This window comes from Equus caballus, chromosome 18 (genome assembly GCF_041296265.1).
Source record: "Equus caballus isolate H_3958 breed thoroughbred chromosome 18, TB-T2T, whole genome shotgun sequence".
NCBI classification, from domain to species: domain Eukaryota; kingdom Metazoa; phylum Chordata; class Mammalia; order Perissodactyla; family Equidae; genus Equus; species Equus caballus.
Window position 1 is genome coordinate 64,332,524 of NC_091701.1, and position 19,821 is coordinate 64,352,344.

Here is a 19,821-nt window from a genome sequence, read left to right on the forward strand (position 1 = left end):
CTTTCTCACCTCTCTCGGAACCATTCTGGACGCTCCAGGTCTGGCTTGGTGTCCCCGCGCTGCATTTCCATAGCACTTGACTTATTGAAGCCCTCTTGGCTCTCAGTTGGAATGGCCTATTGATTTGTCTGTGGAGATTTTCCAGTCCACAGAGTAGGGACTGTCACGATCTTGTTCTGTGTGGCTGACTGTCAGCACCTGTCACCTTGATCATCAATTATCAGGTACTCAGTAAATAATTGTTAAATAAAAGAATGTTATTTCTGCTCTCCTAGTTGTTGAAGCTCAAAAATCTTACATCATTTTAAATTTCCCTCCTCCTCAATATCATGTCGGTTGCCAAATCCTAAGTGTTTTTGCTTCTGATCCTTCCTCAGCACTGCCACTGCTCTGGTTTTGACTTTCTTTACTTGATCGTAAACCAATTCAGTAGATACTTCCAGGCTCGCACTATCCAAGTCCCTTTTACCAGTGGCTCCCAGAGAGGTCTTTTTATATCCCTCTTCAGAGGTCTTGTCACACACTGCTCCGTCTTTCGTTCCATTGACAGTGGAATGAAATTCAGTCGTTTCCCATTGTTCCCAGATTCTTTTTTTCTTTCTTGCTACAACTGTCTGTCATTCACTTAGTAACTGCATTATTTCCTTTTTTTTTGACCTTGGTGCCCTTTCTTATGCTGTTCCTTCTCCTTGACGTGTCCTTACCTCAACTCTGTATTTTAAAATTTATCTACTCTTTCTCATTCTGCCTCAATTCCTACTTGAAAATATCCCCATTCCTTCATTTAAAATTCATATTTCCCTTTTCTGTATACCCTGAATACTTTGTTCAGGTTTTTTTTGTTTGCCTTTCCCACTAGATTTTGAACTACTTTAGACTTGAAACTGGGTAATATTAAATATAATAACGTACATAAAAATTTAGCACAGTATAGTTTCTGATACAAAGAAGATGTTGAAGAAATAAAAGTTATGATATATGCTCTCCCTGGACCTGGCACTTTACCTGATGCCTGGGCAGTATTCAGTAAATGTTGACTCAAGTGGATTTAATTGATACCTGAATTTTGAAAGTATTGTGGTACAACCTGTGAACCTGTCTTTCATACAAAATGCATACTGCATATGCATTGTCATAGCTGCTTTGTCTTTTAAGATCTTTTAATTTCCTATTATTTTTCCGCTGAAAAAAATAAATTAATAAATTATTCCTTTCGCTTAAAATTCCCAGGCCTTTGGCTCTCTGCTGGTCCTAGACTGCGTCCCCTTGGTGTTGTGGGCCTCATGCTGGGCCGATGCTTCAGGCACTCCGTGTTCTTGGAGTGCCTGAATTTCTGTTTACTGGTCCGTGTTCCTGTCACGGACCAGTCTTATTAGAGGGAAAATGCTACGTTTTACTAAGATGTCAGAGGAGCATTGGAGAAAATGCTGGGACCCTTTCTACTTAAATCTAACCACTTTCCCAGCAGGGCAGGTCTTATCAGCTTAAAGAAAATGCTGACAGTAGGTTTGAGACTCTTTCTAATAGACGCGCTGAAGCAAGTGTCTGGCAGGTTCTAAATAAGTTCCATTTTCTCCTCATTGATCTAAACATACTTTGCATGTAGAAAGAACAAGGAGAGAAAGCCTTCTGTAAAAGGGAAAGTGGATGTTTTATTAAGTTCTTTCCGCTTTATTTTGTTGTGAATAAGTCTATGAATTCATCCATGTCATCCCAAAACAACAAAATAGTATATATTGGACTCTGGCAGGCTATTGTTTGTGTATTTAATTTTCTTCATAGGAGGCTCTCTCAACTTATCAGGAGGGTGTGAAGGAAAAACCGTAAAACAACTAACAGTGTTGGGAGTGAAAGGTAAAGTTAAAGGAAAGTAGAATGATTTCAAAACTTTACTGGATATTCTTTTTCATGTTAACTCCCTGGGGAGACAGGAGCAGTCATGTTGATAGATTGACTACAGTAAAATAAAAGAGGAATACTCTCCTGTTTATAGGATCAATTGGTATCACATTTTGGAAAGCATTTTAGTAATACAAGAAGCTTTAAACAATTTATACCTTTGACCTATTTTTTCTCCTTCCAAGGAAATAATTGAAAATTCAGATGAAGATATATGTACATGGATTTTTAATTAAAGCATTGTTTGCAAATGTGAAAAATTAGAAATGACTAAACATACATTAATAGAATAGTTAAATGAATAACAACCCATAGAAATAATGGATTCTTCAATAATGAAATATGGTAATTTTGAAAAATATTTAATAGTGTGGATACATCTTCACAATGTATTCTTAACTGGAAAACACAGCATATAACGATCTTTTTGGCGTATTTTCTTTTTTCCTTCCTACCTGTGATGCATGCTCACTGTGTGCATTGTAGCAGGTCAGATGGAACAACTCTTCCCCCCACGACCCAGCTGATATGGTCACTATTAACATTTGGTGAGTTTCTTTCATACTTCACTTCATGCTTGTATAAACATACACATATACGCAATAGGATCTTAATCTTAATAGTTATATACGTATACACAATAGGATCTTAATTTTGTAAATCTGTTTTTTCAGTATGCTTTTATAAGTACTGTGTGGAATCCCACTTACTTCTAGGAAATTGGATTAGGAAGTATTTCCTCTTTTTTTCTGTGTTTTCCCAATTTTCTATTTAGAGCATTAAAAAAATAAAAACTAATGAAAAATATTGAGTGAAGCCAACCTCTGCAGTAACCAGGTATTTTGAATATAAGAAGGACACAGAAATAAATGACTAAGAAATGGCAGATATCAATGATTAGAGAAAGAAAAACTAACTATAACTATCAGTACACTAGCTACCATGGTCAGCTTTCTTTCATGGCAGTATTCGACATCTCGGATTCTCTGGGGTGCTTGTGCCTCTAGGGGTGTTCAACAGAAGGGACCATGGGCAAGCCATGGAATACATGTGCATGGTCATTTCAGTCAAAGATAAGTAATTTAAATTCTTCTATATTAAAAGAAACAGAACACGGGAACTGAAGAGGATGGCTTTAGGTCATAACCCCCTTGGGATGTATTTATTTTTTATCATAGGTCAGTGGTTCTCAGCCTTGGCTGTACATTAGAATCATCTGGGACCTTTTAAAAATGCAATTCCCTGGACCCCATCTGCAGTGATTCTGACTTCATTGGTCTGGGGTGGGGCCTGGGAATACAGCACAAGTTCCCCGGTGATTTCAGTGTCTACACAGGGTTGAGAATGACTGTCCTAGGCCAAGAGAGTCGAGCATACTGGAAAAGGTAACAATAGTTACACATTATACAAATTGATAATCTTGGGGTTTTGTAAGATTTTTGTTTAATATTTAATTTATTTGTTCATTCAAGCAATCAGTTATGTATTCAAAAAATAAGTAGACATGTTTATAATACAAAATGTATTTTCTTCGAAGCAAAATTTTTTCCTGGAATGTTCTTAGTAAGACAATAACATGAACAGGCATTTTTTAGAAACGTGCACTAAGAGTTCATATATGACTTATTTCTTGCTTGACGTTGTTAACCAGAATAATTTACTCATTCAGTTCTCTGAGCTCTCACACACTTCATATGCGCTTTTCCTGGTGCTGTCGCTCTTCCCGTTTGACTCTTTCATGTACATATTTGAAGGCACTAATATCTTGGTATCTCTCACAGTGACTAGTACAGATCTGGCGTGTAGTGCCCATAGTGTAGCATAAAATGACTCCCCAAACACAGAGGCTCCCGAACTTTCTTGGTTCACAGCCCCTTTAGTGTCTCAGTAATTCTTTTTTGTGGGCAAATGACTTAACTTCTAACAACTAGTAATCATTTCAGAAAAAGAATAGATATTTGCTAACTACTTAACGAGATGCATTTGTCTCTTAGACACTGCACATGGTCTCAGACCTTGAAATGAGAATGAACACTGCCATCCTCATTTCTGTTTGGCATTCATTTTCATGCAGTGTTTGCTTTTTATCAGAGCAATCACCGCACACCCAACTTCATGAAGACGTAATGTCATTGATTTGAGTGTAGTACACTGAATTAGGGACTCTTGAGTTTGGGTGGCGTCCAACAGAGGCTAGTATCACAGTGCTTGCATGAAAATTTAAAATATATCTGGCACTCCTGTGAGTTTTTTGTGTCACTTTCGGTGGCTTTGAGCACCGTTCAGGAGCTGTGGCTCCAAGTCCTGGGCTTTTGTTGTTTTTCTGTTTTAGGTGTGACAGGGGACTTGTCTACTAAGTTTTTCTTCATTATGTTGTTGGCTTTAGATATTCACTTGCTAAGCTGATGCATGCATTCTGGCAGAGAAGACTAGTTACACTACTTCTTTGCAGCTTTAAGAGGTGGAACGACTAAGAATAGGTGCTTTAAAAAAAAGCACTTAACTAGATTCAAGGCACTGTATCAGTAAGTACTTTACAGTACCATATTCTTTGATTCAGAGATTTTTTTTGTTGAGAAAGATTGTCCTTGAGCTAACATCCATGCCAATCGTCTTCTGTTTTATATGTGGGGGCGCCATCACAGCATGGCTTGATGAGCAGTGTGTAGGTCTGTGCCTGGGATCCGAACCCACGAACTCCAAGCCACTGAAGTGGAGCACGTGAACTTAACCACTACGCCTCCACTGGGCCGGCCGTGATTCTGAGATGTTTTGAAATTTGAATGCATCCTACAAACGATGGTAAAGAAAATTTCCCTGCTGCAGGATAGAGAGGACTAGGCTTAGAGACGAGGTCTTTGGGCAGTCTGGACTGGTCTCTTGGCAGAAGGAAGAGGGTGTTGGCCCTGCCGGTTGGTAGAGTGTTGACCCTACCTTAAGGCCATTCTGGAGAAATGTGTTGACAGGGACTCCAGCAATGAGTTCTCTCTTACGCAGGTCCTCTGGCTTAGAGTTGTGCAGCTCAAAATTATAAACACACTTTACAATTATTCGCTGGTTGGGGATATTACATCCTTTCTAGAAACTTGGTGGGAAATATTTTGGGGGGATGATTTTGGGGGGAAATTTTCAGTTTGGTATGCTAAATCCTTTTCAAGATATTAATTCTATCAGTAACAGTAGCTTGATTCTCCTTTTGGCTTGGATGACGTATTCCTTTCCAGGCTTCATCTGTCAATTATACTAAATTGGGAATACTTAAGGACATTAAGTCATGAAGTTGCAAAGGAGGCTAGAGCACTCTGTTTCCAATTCAAATAATTCATACTTAACTCATCCCCAAGGGGGTATTGTACCCTACCTGACACACCTAACCTGATTTCCATTGTGACATTCATGAGCGGGAACCTTCAGTGATGGTTCTCCAAAAGTTGTCTTATACCATCAGCACTGTGTTTGAAACACCTAAGGGAAAAATGTGTACCACTCAAAGATTCCTAATGGGTTACTCCTTTTAAATAGCAATTTGTTAAGAAACCTTAGTCTGTGTGAAATCGATTTTATAACAACTTTCTATTAAAACATTTCTTTAATTATTTTCCCGAATGGGGCTTTTTCCCGTATAGTTTTTTTGTTTGTTATAATCTTTTTGTTTTCGCCTATATTACTTGTTTCCATTTTTATTGCCAACTTCAATTTTGGCTCCTTAGTGATATACTACAGAGTATTTTTCCAATTAGTTATTTAAAGTTGGGTAATAATTGGTGGAAGATAATCTTCATATAATTGCTCTTCTCAGGAAAAGCAATGATAATTGCGCTTGTCTTGATTTTTGAATTTCTTTCTCAACATCACAAGAGTGAACATATCTGTTAAAAAAGTTACTGAAGGCAGAAGTGGTAAAGAATCAAAGAATTTGTGCTTTGCTTGAAGTACATAACTTACAAATATTCTCTGCACAGAAATGGTTTCTTACACGTCTCCTTGTCCCCCCCTCCACTTCAAGGTTTGTCTACCTGATTTCATAGATTTGCATCCTCCCTTGCAGTTGTTCAGTGATTCTGAGCCAGTGGTCTCACTCAATGGGATCAGAGTAAGGAATTCATTCATTGATTCAGTCATTCATTCAAAAATAAGGATTGATGTTGAGGATACAGCAGTAAATAAAATGAAAACATCCATGACCTTATAGAGCTAACATTCTAGTAGAGGAAACAGAAAATGAACATACTGAGTAAATTATAAAGTGTGTAAAGAAGGCAATATGGAAAAAAATAGAGTAGAGCGTGAGGAGAGTGTTAACATAGCAGGTTTGGTTGCTCAATCCTTGCGTGTCTCCAGGGGAGCCCGGGCCCATGATTTCCCCTTGGCAGCCTCTGGGAATGTGGCCCTTGGATCGTCCTTTAAGTAACTGATGAATGATGGTGTTTTATATGCCCAGAGCAATGAGGCCTGCTGTTCCAGCTGGTCATGATTGTTTAGCAAGTTCATGATATACACTTCGTATCTTTGCTGGGGTCCTGTGTTTTGGCTGCCATAACTGGTTACATAACAGGAACGTGTCTGCATGGCCAGTGCCCCCATGACGGTCTTGGACTCTAAGACTCGATTGGCCTTCCCTGCATACAGACACTGCGTGTGTCCCTGTAGCTCACAGCTGGAGAGAACTTGTGTCCTGTGCGGTTCCAGCAGGGGAAGGACTTGGAGGCCTGTGCCTGACCTCTCTGGGCTTGGCTGATACATTTATTTTTCCTGTTGTTTTTACTCTTCATTATTTGCTACAATAAATCTTAGTTTTAAGTATGACCTGCCATCGAGTGATGTGAGTCCTTCTGGTGGATAACTGAACTTGAAAGTGGTTTTGGGACCCCTGAAACATAGATTAAGGAAGACTGGGGTGGTAGGAGTCATGAGACATGTAATTTTGACACACTTCAAGGAGCTGAGGGAGTAAGCCATTTGGATATCTGGGAGAAGAGAATTCTAGGCAGAAGGAACAGCCTGTACCATGACCCAGAGATAGGAACGTGCCTGGCATGCTCAAGGAAGTGCAAGGGGCGGATGTGGATCAGAAGGAGTGAGAGTAGGGGGGCAATGAGTCAGAGAGCCCTGGTGGGGCACATCAGTAGATGAGGACAGTCTTGAGGGTGGAGATGTGTCTGTCAGCGCATGCTTCCTGGACAAATTGCTAAATTCCCATCTTTCCTCTAAGGAAGAATATCTCCCTCACACGTTTTCTCAGCTCACTTATTTCTATTTTTGTCAGTCTTCACCTGTTCTTTTTAACCTCGTTGTTCTTTCCTCAGTCTTTTTAAAATTTTACTGAGTTCTCTCAGAAAAAAAAAAAATCTCACTTCTTCCTCTCAGTCGTCTTTTCATCTGTGATGCCAAACATGACCCTGATAACTCAGAGTTGAGCTATGACATATCAGCACCAAGGGAGAGGAAAGCCAGTGCCTCATCTTTCCAGCATCCCTCATCTCTCCAGCATCCCTCCTGGCCTGGCACTAGGCCTGGTGACCGGGAGGCCTCGGAGTGGAGGTGATGTCTGAGCTGAGTCTTAAGGATAAGTGCAGTGATTGAATTCCAGGTTTCAGAGGGTTTTTACTATTCACCCCTCCCCCACACCCCATCTTCAAAACTCACTTCTGGTTTTGCCTCTCCAAAGGACCCACTCCTCCACTTAGTCCGACATAGGTGTCCAGTACTTCCATGGCAAGCGGGACCAATGCTTTTTCAAACACTGAAATAAAAAACTGATCCTTAACTTTTCCTCCTGGGGCTGTCGGTTCTTCTGTCGCTCCACACTTAGTGCCCTCATATTTAGAGTTCTTAATACACATATGTTAAATGAATTTGTACGTGAGTGAATGAATGAATGATTGTAAGTGAGTCTAAGGTGGGATGAAAAATTGGGAAGAAAAAATAAAAGGACAATAAATGGTTGTGGAGTGAGCTTGGACAATATGTTTTAGGAGCTTGAGTCAGACTGATTTATTTCCGTGAGGAAGAGGGCCTTTGGGTGGGCAAGAGGAACTGAGTTCAAATCCTCATGGCTCAGCTCTGTCATTGGTTCCCTGTTCAATCGCCTTCAGTTTGCTTATTCTTAAGTTATAAGGACTCTTTTGTGTCATCCATTTCATTAGTTCTGGTGACTCACTCTTGTTTCAGCCTCTAGTCCTAATGGAGAAAATGTGTATTTTATTTGCTCCATAACGTTTTCACTTTTGGAGAACGTGTCCTTATTCTGTCTCTTTAATTTCTTCTCGGGTTTGACATTTTCTCTGTAATGAATTAACTTACTGCAAATAAATTTGTTTTTGCTTAATTCGCGCATAGATTTTTTTTCTTTTAAGCTCTAAAGCCAGTAGGAATGTTGGATCCTGTCTGGTGCTTAAGGACTGAAAAGTAGGCTTTTCTATTTTACTGAGCGTTTTAAAAAATTCAGCATCCTTTTGTTCATTAAAAGGAGGCTGTGTGTCGCTGTTTGAAATGCTGTAAAGAGTAACCCGTGGACGCCCTCTCCACTCTGCTTTAGGGACCGGACCGCAGGAGAATCTGGCCCTTTCTCTTTGTAAGCTCCTTGTTGTCCTCGCTCTTTTCAAAACTTTCAGCCCTCCTTCCAATTAAATAGGGAAATTTTGCTGGCACCCTGGGAGAAAGAATTGTAAAACTACTCTGTTGATACTGTTTTGAAATGGTAAAAGTAAAATTTTTAAGTTTAATCTTTGCTGTTATACGGTTGCATTATATTTATTTAGCAAGTTTTGCTGCTTATATATTCTCTGGTCAAATTTCCCAAGTTAGATATTCTTGTGAAAAAGAAGGAAAAGTCATGTTAGTTTCCAGGAATAGGAATCTTAATATTTATTTGTTATTGTGATTGTTGTAATAATATAAAATATTTCTCACTGGCAAGTGTGGGATTAAGCTCAAAATGTCATTGAATACTGGGGCCAGAAAGCTGGCTGTCACTTCAGGTGGCTCTGTGGAAATCCCACGGTTTTCATTCTTTCCCCAAGTTCTTGGCCACTTCTGATCTTCTCTGCCCTCTTTCTTCCTTTCTTCCTTCATTTCTTCTCTTTCTCCTACTTTTCTTGTCTTCCCTTCCTTCCTCTCCACCCTGTTCCATTCATCAAGAATCCACATGCTGGGGCCTGCCCAGTGGCGTAGTGGTTAAGTTTGTGCCCTTGGCTTTGGTGCCTGGGTTTGCCCGTTTGGATCCCAGGTGCAGACCTAGCACTGCTCATCAAGCCATGCTGGGGCAGGCGTCCCACATATAAAGTAGAGGAAGATGGGCATAGATGTTAGCTCAGGGCTAATCTTCCTCAAAAAAAAAATCCGTATGCTAAACCCATTACTAAACTCTGGCAAACACAAGACTGAGTTTGAAACAATATTGGCTGTCAAGAAGCTTATTTTCACTGAGAGGACAAATACACAGAAAGTGAAACATACAGCAGAATATCCTGTGTGCTGTTAGACTAGTCAGTACAGAAGAGAGGATCCCATCTAATTGGGATGAAGGCAAATTTATTCAAAGAGGGGGCGTTTGAATTAAACTTTGAAGGATGGATTAGGAATTTGATGGTTAGAGATGGAAAAAAGGGCTTTTCAGATAGAATAAATGAATAATGTAGCAGGAAAGTGGGTTGTTCTTGGATAGTGACCAGTGACCTATTTATGTTACTGCTTAGAGCAGACTTTTTCTGTAAAGTTCCAGATAGTAAATGTTTATTTTTGCAGGCCATATGGCCTCTGACGCAACTATTAACTCTGCTGTTTTAGCAAAAGCAGCCATAGGCAATACATAAATGAATAACATGGCAGTGTTCCAATAAAACTTTATTTACAAAAACAGGCAGCAGTCACAGTCGGCCTGCAGGCTATAGTTTGCTAATCCCTGATAAAAGCCTATGATTGGCGGGAATTAAGGCTAGAAAGGGAGGTGGTGGCCAGATGTCAGATGTTGAATGCTAGGCTAAAGAGTTGAGAACCAACTGATGTTCTCTTTAGTGAAACCATGATTGTTAATGTCTCTGCTAAAGGTTTTAAATACCCTACCATTTAAATTTGGAACCAGATATTTTCTGTTTACATCTTAAGATATTTATATAGCTAACTCTAAAGTAAGATTTCTGTGACTGAATATTTTGTATGAAAATGGTGGGTGGAGAACAAACTAGGCCTCTGAATGCCCCTAATTAAGCCAAATTTGGTTCATAGCCAGAAGTTTGGCATGTTTTGGGTTCTCACCATAAAGTCTCCACTGGAATGGACCAAAAAGTCAGATCATGGTAAACAGGAGAGAATGAATGGGCAGGCCCTTTGGAAATCTAAACTCAAACTGTTGACATTCTCCCTGTTCAAAAAATGATTGTGTGAACTGATTCCAATGTAGATATTAGATCCACAGTTTTCAATACTTATGTTTTTAAAACCACTTTATTGAAGTATGATTGACATGTAAAAAGCTGTACCTATGTAATTTATGTAACAATCAATTTGGGGATAAGTACACACCTGTGAAACCATTCCCATCATCAGGGCCATAGACACAGCCATCACCTCCCAAGGTTTCCTCCCAACCCCTTTATTATTATTATTATTATTATTATTATTATTATTATTTTGTGGTAAGAACACAACATAAGGTCTTCCCTCTTAGCAAATATTAAGTATATAGTACAGTATTGTTAGCGATATACAGGAATTGTGCTGTGTCATAGATCTCCAGAACTTAACCATCTTGTGTAACTGAAGCTTTGTACCCTTTGACCATCACCTCCCCGTGTCTTCCTCCCCTCAGCCCCTTGCAGTCACCATTCTACTCTCTGCTTCTGTGAGTTCGATTATTTTAGGTTCCACATGTAAGTGACATCAGACATTATTTTCTTTTTGTGGCTGGCTTATTTCACTTAGCATAATGCCCTCCAGATCCATCCATGTTGTTGCAAATGGTAGAATTTCCTTCTTTTTTTTAAAGCTGAATAATATTCCATTGTATGTATATACTGCGTTTTCTTTTTCCATTCATCTGCTGATGGATGTTGAGGTTATTTCCATTTCTCGGCTATTGCAAATGATGGTGCAGTGAACGTGGGAGTGGGGGTATCTCTCTTTGAGATTGATACTTACTATAGGAATTGTTATGCATGTTGATTCTAAATTAATTTCTACATAATTTCCTAGAAGACTGTATTAGGTACTATCGAAAGTTCTTCTCTTGTCTGTTTCAACATTGCCTTTTGTTTTTTAAAGATTGGCACCTGAGCTAACAGCTGTTGCCAATTTTTTTTTCTTCTCCCCAAAGCCCCCCAGTACCTAGTTGTATATTCTAGTTGTGAGTGCCTCTGGTTGTGGCATGTGGGACGCCACCTCAGCATGGCCTGACGAGCGGTGTCATGTCCACGCCCGGGATCTGAACCAGCGAAACTCCGGGCCCCTGAAGCCAGAGTGCACGCACTTAACCACTCGGCCCCAGGCTGTCCCCCCAGTATTGCTTTTTTTAAACCTTTTTTACAGTAGTATCAGATAATTCTGCAGTACTATTTTTTCTCTGCTGTTCCCTCAGAATAAACTTCCTCATGGCAAGACTGTCTTTTTAAATGTTTGTATCCCCAATACCTAGCTAATGCAGATCTGGCCAAAAGTAGGCAAACGTTTGTTGAACGAATTAATGGAGGAGAACATTTCTAACCATTCCCAACCAACTAGTTCATTCCATTGTATTTTTTTGCTCTTCATCTTTTTTCTAGTTCTCATAGAATTATAAACCTCAATAAAGTTTTTAAAATTTATTTCATTGTTGAAGTATTTCCTTTTAAAAATTTTATGTTTATAAAAGCTTAATATTTTTAGCGTTATATATTTTCAGTATTTCTAGTATATTTTTAGCATTATATTCCTAGAGAGGAAAAAAGTTGTATATTGAATGAAATTATTCTAGATGTTTGAAACATAATGGAAAAGAAGTAGGCTAGTTTTTATACTGGAGAAATCTGAAAATAAGGTGGTTTCTCAATGGGCACGGTTGTAACTTACATAAGGGTAACAACACAATAGGATGATGTCAAATTCTCTTGAAAAGAAGTAGGATTATAATTCATCAACCCATCCACTTCAAGCTCTAGCTGTCACCCAAATAAATAGCGGTATTTTTTTTTTAACTCTTTCTGGACTTTTCTTACCCATCTGTAGTCTATAGCAAAATCATAATACAGTGTTGGTTCTCGTAATCTTTTTCAAGAGCATTTCTGTATGCCTATTTATTAGTCCTTTGAATTTTAGTGATTCTCACTGCTTAGTGCTTCTCATCATGTGCTATTAGTTAAATCTCTCCCAGCAGCCTCAGGACTTTATGTGTATTTTATTTTTACTTGTTTCTCTCAACATGTAGATTATATGTTTTCTCAGGGTGCAGTTGAAATCCTTTGGTATTGAACCATTTTTAAACCAGTGGTGACATATTGAAAAGAAGATTATGTGGGCAGGACATAATGATTATAATTAAGTGACAGAGAAAATAATATGCGCATGGAGAGCTGAAAAATACAGTGGGGAAAAGTAGGTAGATGATAGAGACAAGGCACTTCCGGTAGAAAATCAGAGATTTCATCACAGAGTCTGCCCAATCTAAAGGCCAGAGTCTGTTTGCAGGGGGATTGTTGTGGGTTTCTATTGCTTCTGGCTGCCAGCGCTGTTTGCCTTGTCAAACTGTTGACATCACAGAAGTCAGAAGTGTTCTATTTTAAGTCATGGGCAGGGAATTCTTTATAACTTTTCCTTTTATTTGGAGGAAAAAGAGTTGTTCTTGCTCTTTAATGACTTTGACCAGGCTTTCAGCCATTTTGTTTGTTTGTTTGTTTTGTTTTGTTTTTAATGCTGTTTTTGCTGCTGCTTGTGCTGGGGGCCGGACAAACCAGGCTGAGGGATGGGGACGAGAGGCTGGGAGGGTCAGCGAATGAGCGCTGCCTTCTCTGCACTAGTTGGGAGAATAAGTAAGCTAGCAAATACGGTGAAAACCAAATTCCTAAGGCTTTTCCATGAGAGAGAGGGTGCAGTGAAACGCATGGGACTGGAGGCAGATGAACCTGTCTGTTAATCCTGCCTGTCGCCTACTTAACTGTGCGCTTTTAGCCTCGATTGCCTTGCCTTAAAATGGGAGAAATGTCCTGTAGGTTTGTATTAGGATGTAAATTGGACACGTGTGTAAAGTTTCTAGCACTGGACCTGATGTGTGTGTGCCACACAAATATCATTAATTTTTCCAGTTTGAGCTAGTGAGGACCCTGCTGGTCAGGGCTGCAGTATGTCCTAAATCTACTCGGCGATTAGGGCACAGATATAGGGCGTCTCCTCCCGCAGGGAGACTGTGATTTTGATAGCCAAGATTTGACCTTTGCAATTCTTTTTTTCTGAATTTGATACTGATTTTCTCATCAAATTTATTATATTAACGTTATTAATATAAGTGAAAAATTAAAATCATCCATCCTGGATTAGAAAATGTTTTAGAAAACATTTATGAATCAAATCCAGCTTCTGAATGTCAGAAGGTTTTAATGGATCTTGTTTTGGCAACTGTACTCTTACAGGATGAAACAGATGGAATATGCAGGGTTTTTAAATGACTTTAGCTTAAGATCTTACTACACATTAGAATTTGTCTGTATTTCCAAAAGCTCTGAGAATTTCTGAAATTAATCTTTGGAGCAAATGAATTAATAAAAATTCCCTATTGAGTCTCATTCCTATGCTGTTGAAGGAGCCATTGTAGGTACATTCGGTTTGAATAAGACCCGTTGTCAAATTTTAATAGGGAATCCCAATTCTCTTATCTTTTAGTTATGTGCAGTCTCCCTCTCATATGGTTTAGCAAATTTTTGGTGTGTAACATTATCTTTCTTTCCTTCGCCTTCTCTTATGAAAGATAGAGTAGTCCATTAAGTAAAATACTCTATATTTACAGTTGTACTGCGTGTCATTTAAGGTGCTTGCTTTGAAGCAAGCAACAGAATCTGACTGTGGCTACAAGAAATAAAGGGCCCTTTGGGACGCATTATGATCCAGCTCTCAGGTCAGCACGAGGAACTGCACAGCCCTGCTTCTGGAAGGAGAGAGACCAGGGAGACACTGGGAAGGAGGTTGGAGCTCATAGACTTTCTAATAGGATTCAGCTCCAGCCACCATTGGCCTCTGTGTATCTCCAGTCACATTTCAAGGTCCTGCCAGAAGCTGTCTGGCCTGCATTAGGTAGGTGCTTTGTGCCGGTGGCTCAATAAATTTCATCCAGGGGATTAGGGGCTAGGCAGCTGGGCGAATTATTTATTTATTTATTTATTTTTTATATTTTTAAGATTTTTTATTTTTTTCCTTTTTCTCCCCAAAGCCCCCCGGTACATAGTTGTATATTCTTCGTTGTGGGTCCTTCTAGTTGTGGCATGTGGGACGCTGCCTCAGCATGGTTTGATGAGCATTGCCATGTCCGCGCCCAGGATTCGAACCAACGAAACAGTGGGCCGCTTGCAGCGGAGCGCGCGAACTTAACCACTCAGCCACGGGGCCAGTGGGGGAATTATTGTAAATTAGGCAACAGCTACTTGTCCTCTATTATAAATAATTTTATTATCTAGATGGACCTATTCAAGTACATTTGGTTTAGCAGCCCATCATGTCACATGTATTACAACTTTTTATTTTTTTACCCAAGTGTTATACAGTCATGTGTCGCTTAACAAGGATAGCACCTGAGAAATGTGTCTTAAGGGAGTTCTGTTGTTGCGTGAACCTCATAGAGTGTACTTACAGAAACCTAGATGGTAGAGCCCACTACACACCTAGGCTATATGGTACTAATCTCACGGACCACCCTCGTACGTGCGGTCCGTCGTTGACTGAAACATCATGCGGCACATGATGTTTGAGGCCATGCTTTAGCATGAGAGTATGTGTGTGTGTGTGAGTGTGTGAGTGCGTGTGTGGAGGCACTTTTTTCTTTCTTTTTTTTTTTTTGAGGAAGACTAGCCCTGAGCTAACATCTGCCAATCCTCCTCTTTTTGCTGAGGAGGACTGGCCCTGAGCTAAAATCCATGCCCATCTTCCTCTACATTATATGTGGGACGCCTACCACAGCATGGCTTGCCACGTGGTGCCATGTTCTCACCCAGGATCTGAACCGGCGAACCCCGGGCCGCCAAAGTGGAACGTGCGCACTTAATCGCTGCACCACGGGGCCGGCGCACACTTTTTTCTTTTTAATTGATGTTATATAAGAATTTAAGTTCTCAATGATAATTGCAATCATATGCCTTGCATTAATAACACTAGTGTGATCCCAAGACTCAGTGTTACATGGTGTAAAGATGGCCTTGGAGTAATTCATGGCGACACTTAAAGGCTGACACGGCCTCTTAATATCTGTGACACCTGGGGCAGTTTGCATTACTCGTCTGAATCTTCTTTTCCTCATCAGTAAAATGGACTTGATGTTATATATTTTACAAAGGTAGACTGAGATGTTGTGATAATATACATACGAGGCTTGGTGCCAGGAACTTAGATTTACTCCCTTCCCTTCTCTGCATTTTGATTTTAAATTGTTGCAAACATGACTTTATTTATTTTAGAGTGAAATCATAGTAATGGACTGAATCTATTGGGAAAATAGTTAAATAATTTGAGGAACAGTTGGAGTTAAGACCTGAGGCCTAGTTGACATTTTGTACTTGATGCTCCTGAATTTATCTATTAAAAGTAAAGATAGTAATGACTACTCACAAATAATTTAACTTTCCAGAACGCTGTCTGTTATTAAAAATGCTGAGAAAGCAGAGGTATGGGTAAGCTTTGGTTATCTGTATTTTGCCTTGTAATCTATTCTGCATAGTTACATTTGAATATATACAAGGCTGTTGTCCTAGAAATTAACAGTTTTTCAGACAGACTAATGGACCTTCATTTTAAGATATGATTCTCTAGGATATAATCCTGCCTTTTCTTTCCTTTTCCCAGTTAGTTCTTCCCATCTCCATACTCTAAACTATGACTAGCATTGCTTTTAAGAGTAGAATCAGGCAATTGTAGCGCAACAGTTTAAGAGCACAAGCTTTGAGGAGAGAGTGTCCCAAGTTTGTGTCCTGTCCCGCCACCTACTGTGGGTTGGCCATGGCTGATCTACAAACCTATCTAACCTGCAGTTACTAATAGATAAAAAGAGGAAAATAATAGTATCTCTCTAATGAGGGTTTTTATAAGAGTAAATGGAACGATGCACTTAAAAATTAACACAATGCCTGGCTCATTATTTAGTTCTTATCATAATTATTATATATTATATAATTATATTGGAATTATATAGTGATATATATAATTACATATTATTATATATAAATATATATAATAATATGTAATATAGAAAAATATGTTTGTGTCTGAATATATAAAGAATCGTGTTTGGATAACATTTAACCTCCTTTTAGATTCTTGAAAAGATCAGAACTGTTTTCTAACTTGCTGGATTGTACCTTTGCTGAGACTGGGCAATTATTACAGTGGTTGTATTTGTATTTAAAATGTCTTTGTTATGATCTAAAAGCAATTTAAAGTCTAGCTTATTTTAACAAAGTTAGAATAGATAAGGCGTAACCACAATTTTGTAGCAATATTGCAGCTCAGTCAATGTTGACTAGGAATTTTTTACCTGATGTGCTGGGTTCTTGCTAAAATCACTTTGCGTAAAATGGGTTTGTGTATGCAAACGCATGCAGCATAATCAGTCTTTATGGTATATTTCTTATCTGTACTCCCATGTTTGTGAAGTGGTCTCCAATTGTTGAGTATTAATTTTTATTATTAATGATGATATTAGGTGACAACCAAGCACTGTGCTGAGCACATTATTTGCATTATTTCATTTTATTAACTCAAAGTAGTTACTCTTCTCCCGATTTTACAGATGAACAAATGTACTTTGGGAGGTGAGTAACTTACCCAGGGCCACATGTCTAGGGGATGGCAGAGGTGGACCTTGACTCACTCCAAAGCCCACTTGTAGTGGAAGAGAAGCATCTTGGGCAAAGGTGTTGTGATACAGGCTTTGCAAAGGCATTTCCATGGTGGTACAAGTTCTTTATTAAAACTAGAAATTATCACCGGTAAATCCATGAACACATTGTGAGGGTCTCTAAGACTGAAGGCTTAAATAAAAATAAGCTTTGATTCTTATTTTCCTCAATTTATTATCTTAGTGTATTTTCTTATATATTTAATGGATAAGGCTTTTTGAGATTTTAGGGAGTTTGTTTTGATATTTTGTAATTTGGCACTGAAACGCATCCCCTGCTTTCCAGACAACAGAACAAAATGAAGGAGCTAGCCATACTCTAATTGGTGTGGTGAGATAGCATTTTAGTCTAAGAAATTTGACTATATTTTGAATTAGTATTAAATCTGTATAACTTGATAGTATTAGAAATTCGTGAGACAAAGTAAAAATGTATTTTCCTAAAGAAAGAACCTCTGTCTTTGCATTTTCACTGCTCTCCTTTTAATTGGCAGAAAAAATGGAGTAGTAACGCTGTGCCTTATTAATAAATTCAAATTTATTCACTTTTAGGGAGAATAATGGATTTGTTGGAATGTTTTTAACATCTTTCGATCAATCCATGGTACATATGTATTTCCTAAATTTATCAACAGTTTTGTATGGTTATTCAGATGTCTTGAATGACATTTTCCAGTATAGGGACATATGCATTCTAGGATCTAACATGCTGCAGTTTCTGGTTTTTTCTCTTCCAGTGTCTGTATTTATGCTGAAAGTCCAGGTGAATGACATCATCAGTCGTCAGTCCCTGAGTCAAGCAGTTGTAGAAGTGTTTGTAAACTACACAAAGACCAATTCCACAGTAACTAAAAGCAATGGAGCAGTGTTGATAAAAGTGCCCTACAAATTAGGGCTCAGCTTAACCATTATTGCTTACAAAGATGGCTACGTGTTGACGCCTCTACCTTGGAAGACCGGAAGAATGCCAAGTAAGCATATAAACTGTGTTTTGCCTTCACTAAATGTACATGATATTTTTTCCTCTCCTTTAGAAATCTCTGGTTCTGGTAAACTGAAAATGAGAATATCTGTGTGAAGTCAGTATAAGGAGGCTGGAAGTGAGTGTCAGTCTGAAGAAAACGTGGAGGCTGTTTTCCTTCTAGAGAGGCTTGAAGGAATCCAGAGCAAGAGCTCGGCTCTGGTGCAAAGCGTGTCTACAGGTGGCGGGGAGGGTTGGCACGCCCAAGGGGTTAGTTGGAAGCAGGATGGGCCAGGTGAAGTGGGGCCAGATGATGAAAGGACGTGTTCAAAAGATAAGACAAACAGTGTAGATTCATCTGCTGAATAATAAATCAGTTATTGTAGATTCTTGAGCACAATGAGTGTCAGTTGTTTAGAAGCTGAATTTACTTGACAGTGTACAACGAATAGGCCAACAGCAGGGTTAAAATGGATTCAGGGAACCTGGCTACAAAGCTGTGGTTGTGCTGGTGGACAGTAACAACGGCCTGATGTAAGAGAGGGAATGAAAAGGAGAGGTGAGCACAAGAGGCAAACTGAAGAAAGAATTGGCAATTATTGGGGTAGTCATTTCATGATACATACATATGTCAAATCATCACGTTGTCTACCTTAAACTTACACGGTGTTATATGTCAATTATTTCTCAATAAAGCTGGGAAAAAAGGAATTGGTAGGACTTAGTATGACTAATAGGATTTTGGAAGGAATGGGCCATACAAGGTACTGGAATACAAGTCGGACTGATTAGAAGGATGATACATTTGGTAATCAGTCTCGCACTTTGTTTTTATTGTGGTGGTTCTTGTTAGAATTTAGATATGTTATTTGGTTTCATATTGGAAACCTTTGAATTCTTGAACCATAAATAAATTTAGAATGAGAAAGAAAATGAAAAATGAATTAGATAATTTAATAAGATTCGTGTGAACAAAATTTTAATAAAATCATGACTAGAAAAATCTGAATAGGGATGCGTTTGAGGTGAATTCATGCTCTTAAATGCTTTAAGTTTTTTAAAAGTCAGAAATTAAGCACATTTATACATTCAATGAAAATCAGAAAAATAATGAAAAGAGAAACCAACTAAAATGGGAAAAAATAATTCGTGAAATTAGAAAGTATAAAGAAGAGCTAATTGACAAAATGCTAGTTCTTTGAAATAAAATAAATTATACATACATCTGACTAAACTAAACAAAAATGAGGGAAATAAAAAAAGACGAGAAGAAATACGTAAAATCTTTAGAAATCATATCAGATTGGATGGCACTAATCTTAAAAAATCCAATAAAATGAATAATTTTGTGATAATTTAAATGACTATATTGATTTTAGATGAGGTAGACCAATAACCGTGGATAAAATCTTCAGAGTAAAAATAACTTGATTCAAAACCTATAAGAAAAAGTACTCCAAATCATTTTTCTAAACCAGTAGAGCCTTGACTCCGAAACCTGACAAAGGTAATACAAAATTAAATGCCATCATATACATACACACTCTCTCTCTGTCTCTCATATATCCATACGTACACCCCTCTATAGACCAATCTTACATGTAACTGTATATGCGAAAATCCTAAACAGAATAGTAAAAAGAATTTTACCATTATTGAAATATAGCATACTGTCAAGACCAAATAGGATTTTTCTTCTTTTCAGGATTATAAGGATGTGAAATATGTGTCAAACTCTATTAATATTTTGTATATCAGTTGAACAAATTAGAACTACTAGATGATAATATCAACAATAGTCTGAAATGTATTTTGTAAGGTCACCATCCATACCTACCTAAGAACCAACTTTTTAAAAACTAGGACCACAGAGATATCCTTAAGTATCTCAAATTCA

The 19,821-nt window shown here is 38.4% G+C and overlaps 1 protein-coding gene across 1 annotated transcript in view; it reads left to right on the top strand.

Annotated features, from left to right (window-relative positions):
* The window catches only part of FAM171B (family with sequence similarity 171 member B), a 63,912-nt gene that overhangs the window by 21,979 nt on the left and 22,112 nt on the right, over window positions 1-19,821 (top strand). Inside the window, exon 2 of the mRNA XM_001501647.6 lies at window positions 17,701-17,934. Coding sequence (XP_001501697.1) covers window positions 17,701-17,934 — 234 coding nt within the window. The remainder of the gene's footprint in view (window positions 1-17,700; window positions 17,935-19,821) is intronic.